The 12305-nt window shown below is 43.4% G+C and overlaps 1 protein-coding gene across 1 annotated transcript; it reads left to right on the forward strand.

Annotated features, from left to right (window-relative positions):
- Positions 1-233: 233 nt before the first annotated feature.
- On the forward strand, positions 234-9468 carry LOC111077224 (integral membrane protein GPR155). The gene is made up of 13 exons (XM_022371414.2): positions 234-969; positions 4580-4869; positions 4930-5069; positions 5138-5469; positions 5530-5695; positions 5759-5998; positions 6058-6249; positions 6313-6466; positions 7243-7335; positions 7401-7749; positions 7819-8193; positions 8261-8386; positions 8733-9468. Exons 1-13 carry the CDS (start codon positions 776-778, stop codon positions 8932-8934), a joined length of 2853 nt encoding a protein of 950 aa, XP_022227106.1. The 5' UTR covers positions 234-775; the 3' UTR covers positions 8935-9468.
- The last annotated feature ends 2837 nt before the right edge of the window (positions 9469-12305 follow it).

Below are 12305 nucleotides of genomic sequence, written 5' to 3' on the forward strand. Positions count from 1 at the left end.
TAATAGTATCGGGCTCAAATATTTATTAAAAAACCATTGAAAACTTTTAGGAACTTGTCCATTGTAAAAATTAGGTGCAACCTGTCGATTTGTTTACAAATTTGTCTTCGTATTTTAGAGCAGCCAATCCAAACATATCAAAAGCGCAACAACTGTAGCTCGATACTATCTTGTACTCGCAAAACCGTCGATAGTAGCGGATAGCAGCAAAACATCGATAGTGCCCTCGATGGTTTTGGTTTGACACCTCTAGCGCATCGACGGGGCGCCCAAAAAACGTTTAACACGAACTACGGTTAATTTAATAATAAAAAACACAGCAAACAATTAACGCCGAGTGCCGTGCGCAGTGTGTGATGCGAATAAGATGAACCCACGTAAAATCAACCGCCCGAACAGATGAAATCGAGAGTAGCGTCCTCGTCGGCGTCGCAAGTGTTGTGCTTTGAACATGAAAACGAGTGCTAAAAATATAAAACAACAACAATTTGGCATGCCAAGAACTGCGTAAAAAAGCCAATTGAATAATAGAGCATCTGTGCTCTGGTTTTAAGGCGAAAGCTAAAAGCCTGCTCCAGTTGGATTTTGCGAAAAATTCAATATTAAAGCAGCTGCTTGTCGCGCGTGCCCTCCCGACCACCTTTTGACGTCACAGCGCCACCAGCTGCAGAACGAAGTCTTTCACGGGTGGTGCACCATGACGCACCAGTGACGCGCATCTTATGCCCCCCAGAGTACCTGATTATATAGTGGAGTGTCTATCCCATTAGTCGCTATGGATAGTGCTATGTACTACTACGCAAAGGACAGTGGTAGTGTTGTGGCCAACACCACAGAGGCAGCAGCGTTCATGGAGGCCGACGCCACGACAGTCAGGGCCAATGCCATGCCACGCGTCGAAGATGGCGGCGTATCCATGAACAATTTCTATCCGGCATTGGTTCAGTGCTTCGGCATCATCATCTGCGGGTTAGTAGAGCAGTCACATGAGAGTACGGCTCTGTACGCGTGGGCAGATGATAAGATTACAAAATCGATATTCCAACTGTCATTGCTGCCTCGCCAAGTTCAGGGTTAAGCTGTGGCTGCGGCTGTGGGTGGGTGGCTGACCTTTTATTTAAACTCTCGCCCGCTGATATGAGGCCTCAAAGTTCATTTAGATAGTTGCCCCATCCCACACACACACACATCCCACGCATTGGCACCGTGACGCTCTTCTCACCTTATCAGTGTGTACGTGCCGCAAAGGAAAGTTCTCCATTCATTGTCCACTCTCATCTGATTCTCTGATTTGCTAATTTGTGGCCCCTCGCTCCGCCAATTATCGAGTGCCAACTCGTATTTTAATCATCTTCTGCCCAATTGCTTTGTCATGATCCAATTTGATTCCTTTGTTATTCCAAATAAACTCCGGACACACAAACAAAAACAAAAATGGTTGAACAATCAGTTAAATGAGTTTTTGTTATTATTAGATTGTTTATACTTTTTTTTGGGAACATGAGATCTGCATTATTTTGCATATCCAGCAATAAGTAGATAAAACTGAAATGGAGCTAATGACTGTTCTCTGGAATTGGGTCGTTTGTTTATCTAACTATGGAGATATTTTTGCAGCTGTCGTTGGAATTTGCAGGCGATAGAGCTCTGAAAGATGGCGAAATATGTTGAGAGTATTCCTACCTAACCAAAGGATTGGTTAAGCAGCTGCATACATACTGGTTTATATCCCTACCTATCACAAGGGGTTGATAAATCTACCCAACATTCACAACTGTACCCTTCGGGTTTTTTTCTTCATATTTTCAGCCTCATTCCCTGCTTTTATAGCTATGCAACGCACTGTACCCCTTGTTTATTGTCTTGTATGTAATTTATGCTGCCTGATCTTTGTGGAATTTCTGATTTATTGCAAAAAAACGTCAGTAGGGTTTTTCTCTTGATTACGGAATTTTAAGTTGACTCATTGAAGTAGCGATCGAATATAGATATTTGTAGATTTTTGCATTACTTCCCACTGTATCACAATACCGAAAAACTAACCCAAAAATATGAACCAATTTCGCAACGCTTGCGGTTGAAATTTTCCAGGGAAACAACCATAAAGCTATTAACAAAGTTGGCACAAATGAAACTATTAAATGGAGTGCCGCTCTCTGGCTGTGGGAACAGCTTGTGCCAATCTCCCACGGGGGTCTCTCTTGTTAAATCTTGATTTATGCATCTGAGCCGAAAACTAATTGACTGTTAAACAATAATCGAAAGTAAAAACGTTTAGAGAGTGCGAGAAAAAACACTTCAACATACAAACACGAGAGAGTCAACAAAACAATTACAAAAATGACCTTGCCAAACGCTGCAGCAGGCAGCCGTAGCCGCTGCCGCAGCCACCTGAGGCAATATCTATCCAATATCGTATCTGTTTTGTATTGTACTTATTTAGATTATGCAAGCGCCTATTACCGACTTGACTGCCAATTACTGGCGATATGCATGCTACACCCCCAGCGTAGACATTCATTCAAAAGCATTCCTACTGTTCAATCAAATAATTATAGAATATACATATATATTGTAGCTTCTACTTATATTGCACTTCTCCAGGTAGGGGTTTGGTTCGGTAATTTGTTTTATTTCCCAACAGTTTTGTCCGGTGCTGACATTGCCATCTGGCAGTTTCAGAACCCAAAAAGGTTTTACATGGAGTGCCTCACGACTGTATAGATGCCCTGTAAATGCTTTCTTTAATTGCTAAAGAAATATATAGATACTACCGAACACGATCTGTAACAGCTTTAAGTTTTATGGGTTCTTTATATTGAATATAGTCTCGGTATATATAACAGACCTCTCCTCCCCCCGTGTGCTCTCTGGCACTCAAAAAACAAGCGCTTCAATTCAAGTTTTTTGTAATCTCTCGTAATGCAATTGAAATTTATTTTACGACCATTATCAGATTGAAATTATACTTCACCCTTTTATATAGTAGAACTTTGTGTTCGTATTTTGATTCATTCGGTGTTAATTGGCTTTTTCATCGTGTGGAATTGATGGATTTCCTTACTAGACTTTCGATCGGGCTATAGGCTGATAAGCTTAGTTAGTAATCACCTGAATACTTGAATATTTCCCACACCAGAGCGGCTGCCACTTAAGCTTACATGTGCGGAATACTATATATATTATATATATAGCGTAATGTATATGTCATGGGAGTACTGGCAATTTTAATCTATAAACACACGCAGCTGTTTCTTCTGTTCGTGGTGAGGCGGGGAGGCTGGCTGTGTTTCTAGAGAGTTGCCTAACAGGTCGACACAGAGAATTTCATGCGAATGTCTTGTCGCACCTCTTCAATACTGTGATTGAGGGGCCAGCACGTACCTGGGGTGATTGCTGCCATAAAAGTTGTCCACTTCAAGGGTTTTTCTGTTGCTAATCCCTCAGTTTTAGGTATACCTGAGACGCTGTACAGAACCTTCTTTTTGCTCCAGGTAGTAAGATTTTAGCACTATATCTAGCACGGGTATCGGCAGTTTGCAGGACAGTCAGTTATTTACAGTTGAGCCGAGCAGTCGATCCTTGGCAGTGTAAGATCTAGAAATGATGGAAGCTGCGAGAGTATCAGCAGGGTCTTGCAGACCCCAAAGTTTGCCAAGACTTCAAAACACTTGTAGCGCGCTCTCTAGATAAATGGGTAAATAAGGAAATGCTATTTACTTTCATTTTTTGTTTTTTTGTTGTTGTTGAGTTCCCAAGACCTTAAGGTTCTGTTTCTGTATTGTGAATTGAGTATCAGGTGAGCAATTGTGTCGTTCAAGAACATCTGTTGAAACGTGCAGTTTCTGCATGTTTTTAAGTGAGAAATATACCGTTAAAGTTTGATAAAATGTCTCATATTTCTATTCAACTTTAATGGAATTTAATCTATACCTTTGCAAGACACCATTTCTTATCAGTAATGTTTACACGTTGTAGCAGATAGAAAAACACAATTGTGGAATTCCAAGGAATGCCAAAAATGTGTGGACACATCGAGGAGTTCAAGCGAGAGGTCACTTTAAAGAATAAAAATCCCTTGGAACATCTTCCAGAGACAACAGATTATTCCGGTTCTTTCCAGCAGACAGGCAAACTCAAGCAAATTAATGTTGTGTGGAACTGCAGTAAATTTGCATTGAGTCATGCCAAGCGGGGAGCGGCCGTATTGGGGGAAGTACACCCTACTCCAGTTTGCCCAGACAGACAGGCAGCTGTCCAGAGCGGAGGGGAAGTACATTGTGGTGTGGCAGAAATACGGATCTTACCTGAAAACGTTTACACATCGTTTGTTAGCCAAGAGACCAGACGCCGCCGAAATCGAAACTGGTTTACCAGCCGAATCACGTGCGGTAGCTCTGGTGATTGCTTTATAAAAATTATAAATTAAAAAAAATATATATGCATCAAGAGTTTCCGCCTTTCCGGCGGCGGGGGGACTTGTTTAACAACTGCCTCAGGGGTGGGGCGTGGCCAGACACGCCTTTACAAGCCATACAACAAATTGATTAAGAAATGTTCTCTTTTATTTTGATTGCAGTTACATTGCCGGACGCTTCAAGATCATCAGCAATGCGGAAACCAAGGGACTGGGCACCTTTGTGGGCACTTTTGCATTGCCCTCGCTTATCTTCCTGTCGCTGGTGGAACTCAACTGGAATGCCGTCAACTGGAGCTTCCTCCTGGCCATGCTCGTGTCCAAGGCGATTGTCTTCTTTTCGGTGCTGATTATTTCACTGCTGGTGGCGAGGCCCCTCAACTATGCCCGCGGCGGTTTGATGGCCATTTTCTGCACGCAGAGCAATGATTTTGCCATTGGCTATCCCATAGGTGGGTTTCAATCATCTCGTAAAAGGTTCCTCTAAGACTGATTCCGTGTCTTTCCCCCAGTTATGGCTCTGTACAAGGATGTGCATCCCGAATATGCTGCGTATCTGTATTTGATGGCTCCCATTTCGCTGGCCATACTCAATCCCATTGGTTTGGTGCTCATGGAGATCTCCAAGATAATCAAGAACAAGGAGGAGGTGGTGAGTACTTTGGCGTGGAGCATCTGTCTGTTCAGATTCAGATCCATATAATCCATTGGTCTTTGCAGACACGAAATCCCCCGCTGTGTCCGGAAACCTGTCCAGCTGAGCAGATGACCAAACGGAATAGATGCTTTGGCGATCGTGCAATACTGGTGTTCAACACCCTCGTGGCTCTGTTCTTCAATCCGCTGCTGTTGATGACTCTGCTGGGCGTGGCTGGGGGCTTTCTGTTTCCACATGGCCTGCCCGAAGTGGTCTCCAGCACGCTGCGCACCCTCGGACAAAGCTTCTCGGCCACCGCTTTGTTCCTGCTCGGCCTGAAGATTGTCGGCGGCAGGGGAACCGAGCACAAGAGCATAGGGTTCCTATTGCCAGGCGTTCTCATACTAGTCAAGATGTGAGTTGTGCTTATAATGCTCTAAATTCCGATATTAATTGGATCTTCTTCTATATATAGATTGGTGCTGCCTCTGGTGATCCGTCAGACGGTGAACATCATGCAGGCGGGACAGAACTTCAATGACACAACGGAGCTGAGCACTTTCGGTTTTCTCTATGGAACTTTTCCCGCTGCCCCGGGTGCCTTTGTCATTGCCACGCAGTACAACATGGAAGTGGAATTGGTAAGGCGTAGGAAAAGTAATTCTTTACCCATTTTGTATACCTCTTTACCTTTATGCTCGTAGGTTGCTCGTAGCATGGTCTTCTGCACGTTCATCTCAGCGCCTCTGATGTTCATATCGGCCAAGATGATATCGCTTACGAATCTAAAGCCTTTGGATTATCTGCACGAGCTGGACACCTTCTCGTTCGACATTAGCATTGCCGGGGCAGCCGCCTGCTGTTGCGTACTGGCCCTGTTGATTGTCACGAAGCGCTTTAAGCGCATGCCACAGCGGATTACCTTTTGTCTGGTGCTGTCGCAGGTGGGAAAATAATGGCTACGGGTCTGCCAGGATCTGTCATTAATGTACTTTCATTATAGCTCATGTGCTGCATAGGGGTTATACTCTGGTCCAAGATGGAACATGTGCAACGTTGGCCCCTGTATCTGCAGTTCTTTCTGTTCAACATTGGCACCTACAGCACTCGCCTGTGGACAGCTCTGCTGGCCATTTCGCTGCTCTTTCTGCAGTGCCGCAGCCTGTGTTTTGTGCTCAAAATGTGGCCCTATATGGTAAGCAATTAATTTTCACTAATTTTAAGATATTTATTAATCAGAGTGTGGCTTTTATTTTAGTTGGTTTTCGCCTGGGGAGTGCCTGCCATTATTTCGGGTCTCCTGGTGGCATTCGATTCGAATGTGACGTCTGCAGAGAAGCATCATCCCAGCTTTCAGTATGGAAATGCCCAGGCAGCCATCTCCGTGTTTATGCTAGTCATGTGCTTTATTGGTCAGTTCACTGGGCAGTGCTTAGACACTTTTGGAGTGCCCCCCCAACCAACAACAACAACATGATGATAAAACAATATACATTGATAAGTTAATAACAATCTGTCTTGGCCTTCTTCTAGGGAGTGCATTTAAGTCATGCGAAAACCAATGCGATATATTCCACCCTCCATTTAAGCGCTGGGCGAAATATTGAAAAGCACACGAGTGAACAAAAAATGAAAGAGAAAAGTATATGGATATGGATATGTATCTGTGGCTTGTGTTTGAAATATCCAATAATTGGGCAATCGTTTGTCTCATTTTTCATCGAAATATACGACATGCTACCTACCCATTGGTTACCCACCGTCGAAACGGTGTTTATCGTAATTTTGCATTGCATTGATGAAAAATTACAATGAAAAATATACAAAGAAAAAATATTGATGAAAAATGTGAATGAAAAAGAAGATGTGCGTGTCGTGCTGTTTTGATACACAAACAAAAGATGCATCGTCCATAAAGTGTTGTTCCCGATTTCGCTCTGTGTTTGAAAATGTTTTTCCCAGCATTAAAGGGGTGGAGTTTCTAGTTGGTGTTGCATAGTTTGGATGCCCTTCCACATGGCCACTGGAATAAGTTATATTTCCGTGGCCATAGGAAAGAGGTCCGGCGATTGTTACCAAAATATGATGCATGTAAAGTTTTCAATCTGATTTAATTGTTGTTGGCTATTTTTTTAATCTTTTTGTTAAAACTTTGTAAACTGAGATTTGGTTAAACCTTTTTTTGCAGTGACCGTCGGTTGCCTGGTGCTGCATCAGAGGTACAAGAAGCGCTACGAGAAGTTTATGACCTACTCCCGTGAACTGTCCAATCCGGAGTCAGGTGAGCTGTTCGCTATACCCCCTGCCACAGATGGCAAGCTCTTAATGGCTTTACTCTTTCCCCAGAAGCTTCCGATTTGCATTCAACCATTTCCACAACCAATTTGCTGAGCCACACAGATCTATCCTCGCTCAGGCAGAGCGTGCGCACTACTTCCTATTCGTCCTCGTCGGACGATGATGAGATGATACCCACAGCCGCGGGAGTGCCAGCGAACAGAGCCAATGGCAGTGGCGGCTGTGGCTCGGGCAATGGCAATTGCTGTTCCGGAGGCAGTGCCGTGACTACACCAACCACAACCAGCACTGTGGTGGTGGACATTGAGGATCTTTTGAGCCGCAGTCGTCAGCGTGGCAATGCCGTTAATCCAAAAGATCTAGACAAAATCGAAACCGAACCGGCCACAACAGAAGAGTATGTTAAATAATACTCTCTACTCTATGTGCCCAATGTAAAGTACTTAATGTGTGGCTTTCGTTGCAGGATACGCAATCACATGTGCAGCAGTTCGTTCAATTGTGGCCCCAGCACTTCGCGTCAAAGCTGTCAGACGATTATCGAACGCTATGAGGACCAGACACGACGAGGACTCGAGCCGCTGGAGCACACAAGCGACGTAGACGAGCATCAGACGCTGAAGCACACCGTCCTGCTGATTGCCCTGCTGTGTTCCATGTTCGTGGGCCTGGCCGTGTCCATTTGGACTTTGGTGATGGAGGGCATGTCGGGCATCTATCTGGAGCTGAGTTTCCTCGACGCTTTCCTCAATTTCGGTCAGGGTCTGATTGTCCTGGCCGTGTTCATAACGGACATGGGAGAGCTACTCATGCCAGTGGTCAAGCTCTGGCGGAAGTTATGGTAAGTTACGGGATGGGGGGGAACCCACTTGGGAATAGATTTTCATCTGCTTTTGCTTGATACACAGGTATGGAGCGAATGTGGTCAGCCTGCCGCACTGGTCGAACGTTCGTCCCGAAACAAAGCACATTTGCGAACAGTTTCGCAATCATCATTTGGAGAACTGCAAGAAGGACATTGCCAAGGACAGAAGGTAAGTTGTTGTGGCACGATTTAAGCATAGCGTGTAGCTAGATACACAATACAAATGTAGGACTAGCTTTCAATCTAGGACATTGCATCGGTAGAGAAATGTGTTTTATGTTATTTTTGCAACCCTTTCTGCATTAGTGATTTGAGCAGCAATAGGATTAATCAGTTGGAAGATATGTTTGTAGGACATTTTTAATTTGGAAAAGTAGGTAAGATCCAACTCTCGTTTGGTGCTCCTTCCCTGCCTATTTCATTTGATATTTGGACTGATCCTAGTACTTATCTAGCCCCATCTATCGTTGAACAGTTATTAACCTATTCTTGTGTTTGTCTGTGTTTTTCCACAGGTGGCGCATTCGTGTCTACCGCAAGGTGTTCTATGGCAGCGAATTTGTCAGCTGGCTCATCGAGGTGGGCCTCTCCAAGGACCGCATGGAGGCGGTGCACTATGCCCGGCATCTGGTCGATGGCCGGGTACTGCGACACATCAACAATGTCTATCATTTCGAGGATAAGCTGCTGCTCTACAACTTCTGCAGTCGCATCTAAAACGGCAAAGCCACACAAAGATTAAGCAACTACGCCAAATTTTAGTTCGATTTTTGTTTAGTTTACTTGTTTACTATATGTTTTGTAGGTAATTTTGTCTGCTGTGATTGTATGCGCCCCGCACCACACACATCACAGCCTAGTGTGTGTGGGTGGGTGGTATGTGACAGAGAGAACGAGAGAGAGAGGGAGAGAAGGTGATAGAGGAGGAAGAGCTAGTGAAATGTTTATATTTGTCCAAGTTTATATTTTTTTAATGTTTATTCACTAAGTAGTTGCCTCGGGTGCACCCGGCTCGAGCAGTATATATAGACTCTATATAGTGCAATATAGAATTCCGAATACCGTAACGGAGTAAGAAGTACCTAACCTATATAAATGAGAAGAAAGTTTCCTAAACTAAACCCAAGAAAAACAAAAACAACGATATCCTTGTCACAAACAAGAGAAAACTGTGCATAAAACGTTTGTGGATGATCACCAAAGCTATAAACGAATCTAATATATATACATATATAATATTATTATATACACACCTATCTATATATGTGCGTACCTGTAGTATAGTGTACACCCATCCCATGAATAAATATACATACATATATACACCTCGAGTCGTGAGGCGCAAAGAACAAAACATTTTACCATGCATTTGTGTCGCATTCAATTTCGATTTCGATTTAAATCTGAATTTACATTGTATTCCTTTGGGATTTCGGTTGGTTTTTGTCTCCTTTTGTTTTTGTTTGTCTTTCGCTTTGCGTATCTTTAGGTTTTGCCATTTTTGTTCGGATTTTGGTCTTGCACGCGTCGCACAATTTACGTCTGCGTGTTGGAAATATCAATCGAATCGAATCTTTTCTGTCAGTCAATTCCGGACGCCGCGGCAGCTCTATTAATTGTTAACCCAACTTAATATTCTATGGACGAACCACAGAGTCAATTTTTTTGGTATGCGCCTGCCTCCCATAAAACACTCGCGGAGGAGAGAAGTCTCCAGTCTTCTCTGGGACAGATTTCTTAATACAATTGGCAGTTCTTGTCTGTTTGTCATGCAAAATAATTGTAGAATGCAGTTTTTATTGAACTTTGGAACTCTGGAAAACAAATTGACTTCACTGCATCATCGCAGAATATTCACTGGCTCCCTCTGGGCATTGTTGGCTCCCAAAACTATTTTTTGGACAGATGTATTTTGATGTTTCCTCTAGACCTACCCGCTCAGCTTAAACCTTTTAGGCTTCTATGGCACATCTATAATAGCTTTACCCTTTCAAATTTTCCTTAAAATTATTGCAAATAATACGTGCATCGTCGTCAAATCGTTCCGTCCTGGGACTCATTTCGGCTATGGCTTCACATCGCAAGAAGTATATATAGTCGTATCAATTGCAAGTTCTAATTGCAGCAACAAGGCAGCCAATGAGTCATTAAGATTGGGCATTGTCATCAGGGGGAGGTGTTGCACATGGGGCTTACCATATCTAAGCTGAAAGAAAGGGAATAATCGAAATGGGAATTCACTATACAAGAGAAGGCTCGAACTGTTTAAATAGATCTCCCTTTTCCTCCCACAATCTCTGCCATTGGGACAGCTAATACTTTTTATTTTCAATAGATGGCTGGATGGAGAGCATTTGATATTCGTTGATAAATCGTGTACTATATCTTTTGTTTATTCTGTGATTTGTTTGTTAATGACTATCACGGTAAACATTTACACACATCATATATGTATGTATGTACAGCAAGGTATAGAGCCGATTCCTGTAGCTCTGCTCTTGACATAACCTTATCTTTATTGGCAAATAACGTAACTTGTGACACCCACTCGAAAGGCATTAGAAAATGAGCAGTAGGAATACCCGGAATCAGAGAAATCATCCATGACCTCATGCCACCGCCCTCAAGAGTGCCATGCACCACACAGTTCTGACCCATTAATCAGCCGCTTTATGTCTCAGTCCCACAAATAGTACGTTATTATTTATTAAATTAATTTTGCAAAACGCACAGAACTCTGTCTGTGAGTCTCCTGGGGGTTAGAGGTCAGTCAACCCTTGGGCCGACGACCAAACAGCAATTGTTATTTGTTTCAACGGAACCCAAAGCGTAGGCCGCAGGAGGGGACAAAATATATGGACTGCTGTCGCCCCCGGCATCCAATTTCGGGCCTCACAATTAATAGACACCAAACAAATGCTTACGAGAAGGATAACGAGGATATCAAGGGATAGAAAATTCAGGGAAAACATTGCGGTTTTGATGTTGCCTCTTGCCCGCAATTAACTAAAAATAGTCCAAGCCGCATGATGTCCAAGCGGGTGGGATGGAGGGATGTGGAGAACCAATTCGCCGGCAGGACGACGTCAGCATCCCACACCCCGCAGACTCATTAATTCTATCTTTCCAGTTGACCCGGAAAACAGCCATCTACAGCCTCTGCCTCTGCCTCTCCCTCCCGATGCACCATTAAGTTTGTAGTTGCGCATACGCGGCGTCATATCTTCCCGGAATGGATCTTGGCATTGGCCATATGACGATTTGGGGCTTCCGCTTTGGTTCGCCGCATTGCATAATTTCTCGATAAAAATGCGAATAGTATGCGGGAGACTTTCATCTTAAATCGAATATTACACCATTTAATTCTTGGCTAAATCTCTCAATTTGATTTTGAAGCGTATTTTCAATTGGATTTTGCTGTTTTTATTGGATTTATTTGCGCCACCGAAATCCATAAAGTTCGCTAGAAAATTACACGAGAAATTACAAATCGAAAAAATCTTAATTGTTAATTTTAGTGGACCGACGAAGGTACGGCATGGCGAAATTCCATCACTCAGAACCGCAAATTGAATGCTCTTTCTCTTTAAAGCTGGGATCTGAAATATTCATTGAGGGGTTGGAAGATTTCGTACTAAATTAAATTAAATTAAATTGAAATTAAATATAATAAACTTTTCCTGCAGCTAGTCAAAATGATTTGCCTAACCGAATGACAGTTTGCTTTGGTGAGTACTTTCTATTAAATTTCTATTAAGATTTGGTTGTGTGGGTGGCATCATCCATAAGGAAATTCCCTCTTTCAGCGCTTACAAAGATATCATCCGAGTATAATACAGTGATCCAGTGATTCACGTGGAACGTGTTTGATAAGGGTCCGTTTTGTAAACGGCTGCTCGGCGATGAGAGGGCCAGTATGACGCTTGGGAATGCTGTAGGGTATTCGCGTAAAGCAATAAAATTTGACTTGCTATTTTGACCGTACACACACGTCCATAGACGTTGGCACGAGCTGTGCATTTTCGATGGGGTGGCTCCCCGCTGTCAGTGAGGTGGCCGAGGGGTGGGCCACCTAGAGCGCCAGCCCG

This window comes from Drosophila obscura, unplaced genomic scaffold (genome assembly GCF_018151105.1).
Source record: "Drosophila obscura isolate BZ-5 IFL unplaced genomic scaffold, ASM1815110v1 contig_1, whole genome shotgun sequence".
NCBI classification, from domain to species: Eukaryota; Metazoa; Arthropoda; class Insecta; order Diptera; family Drosophilidae; genus Drosophila; species Drosophila obscura.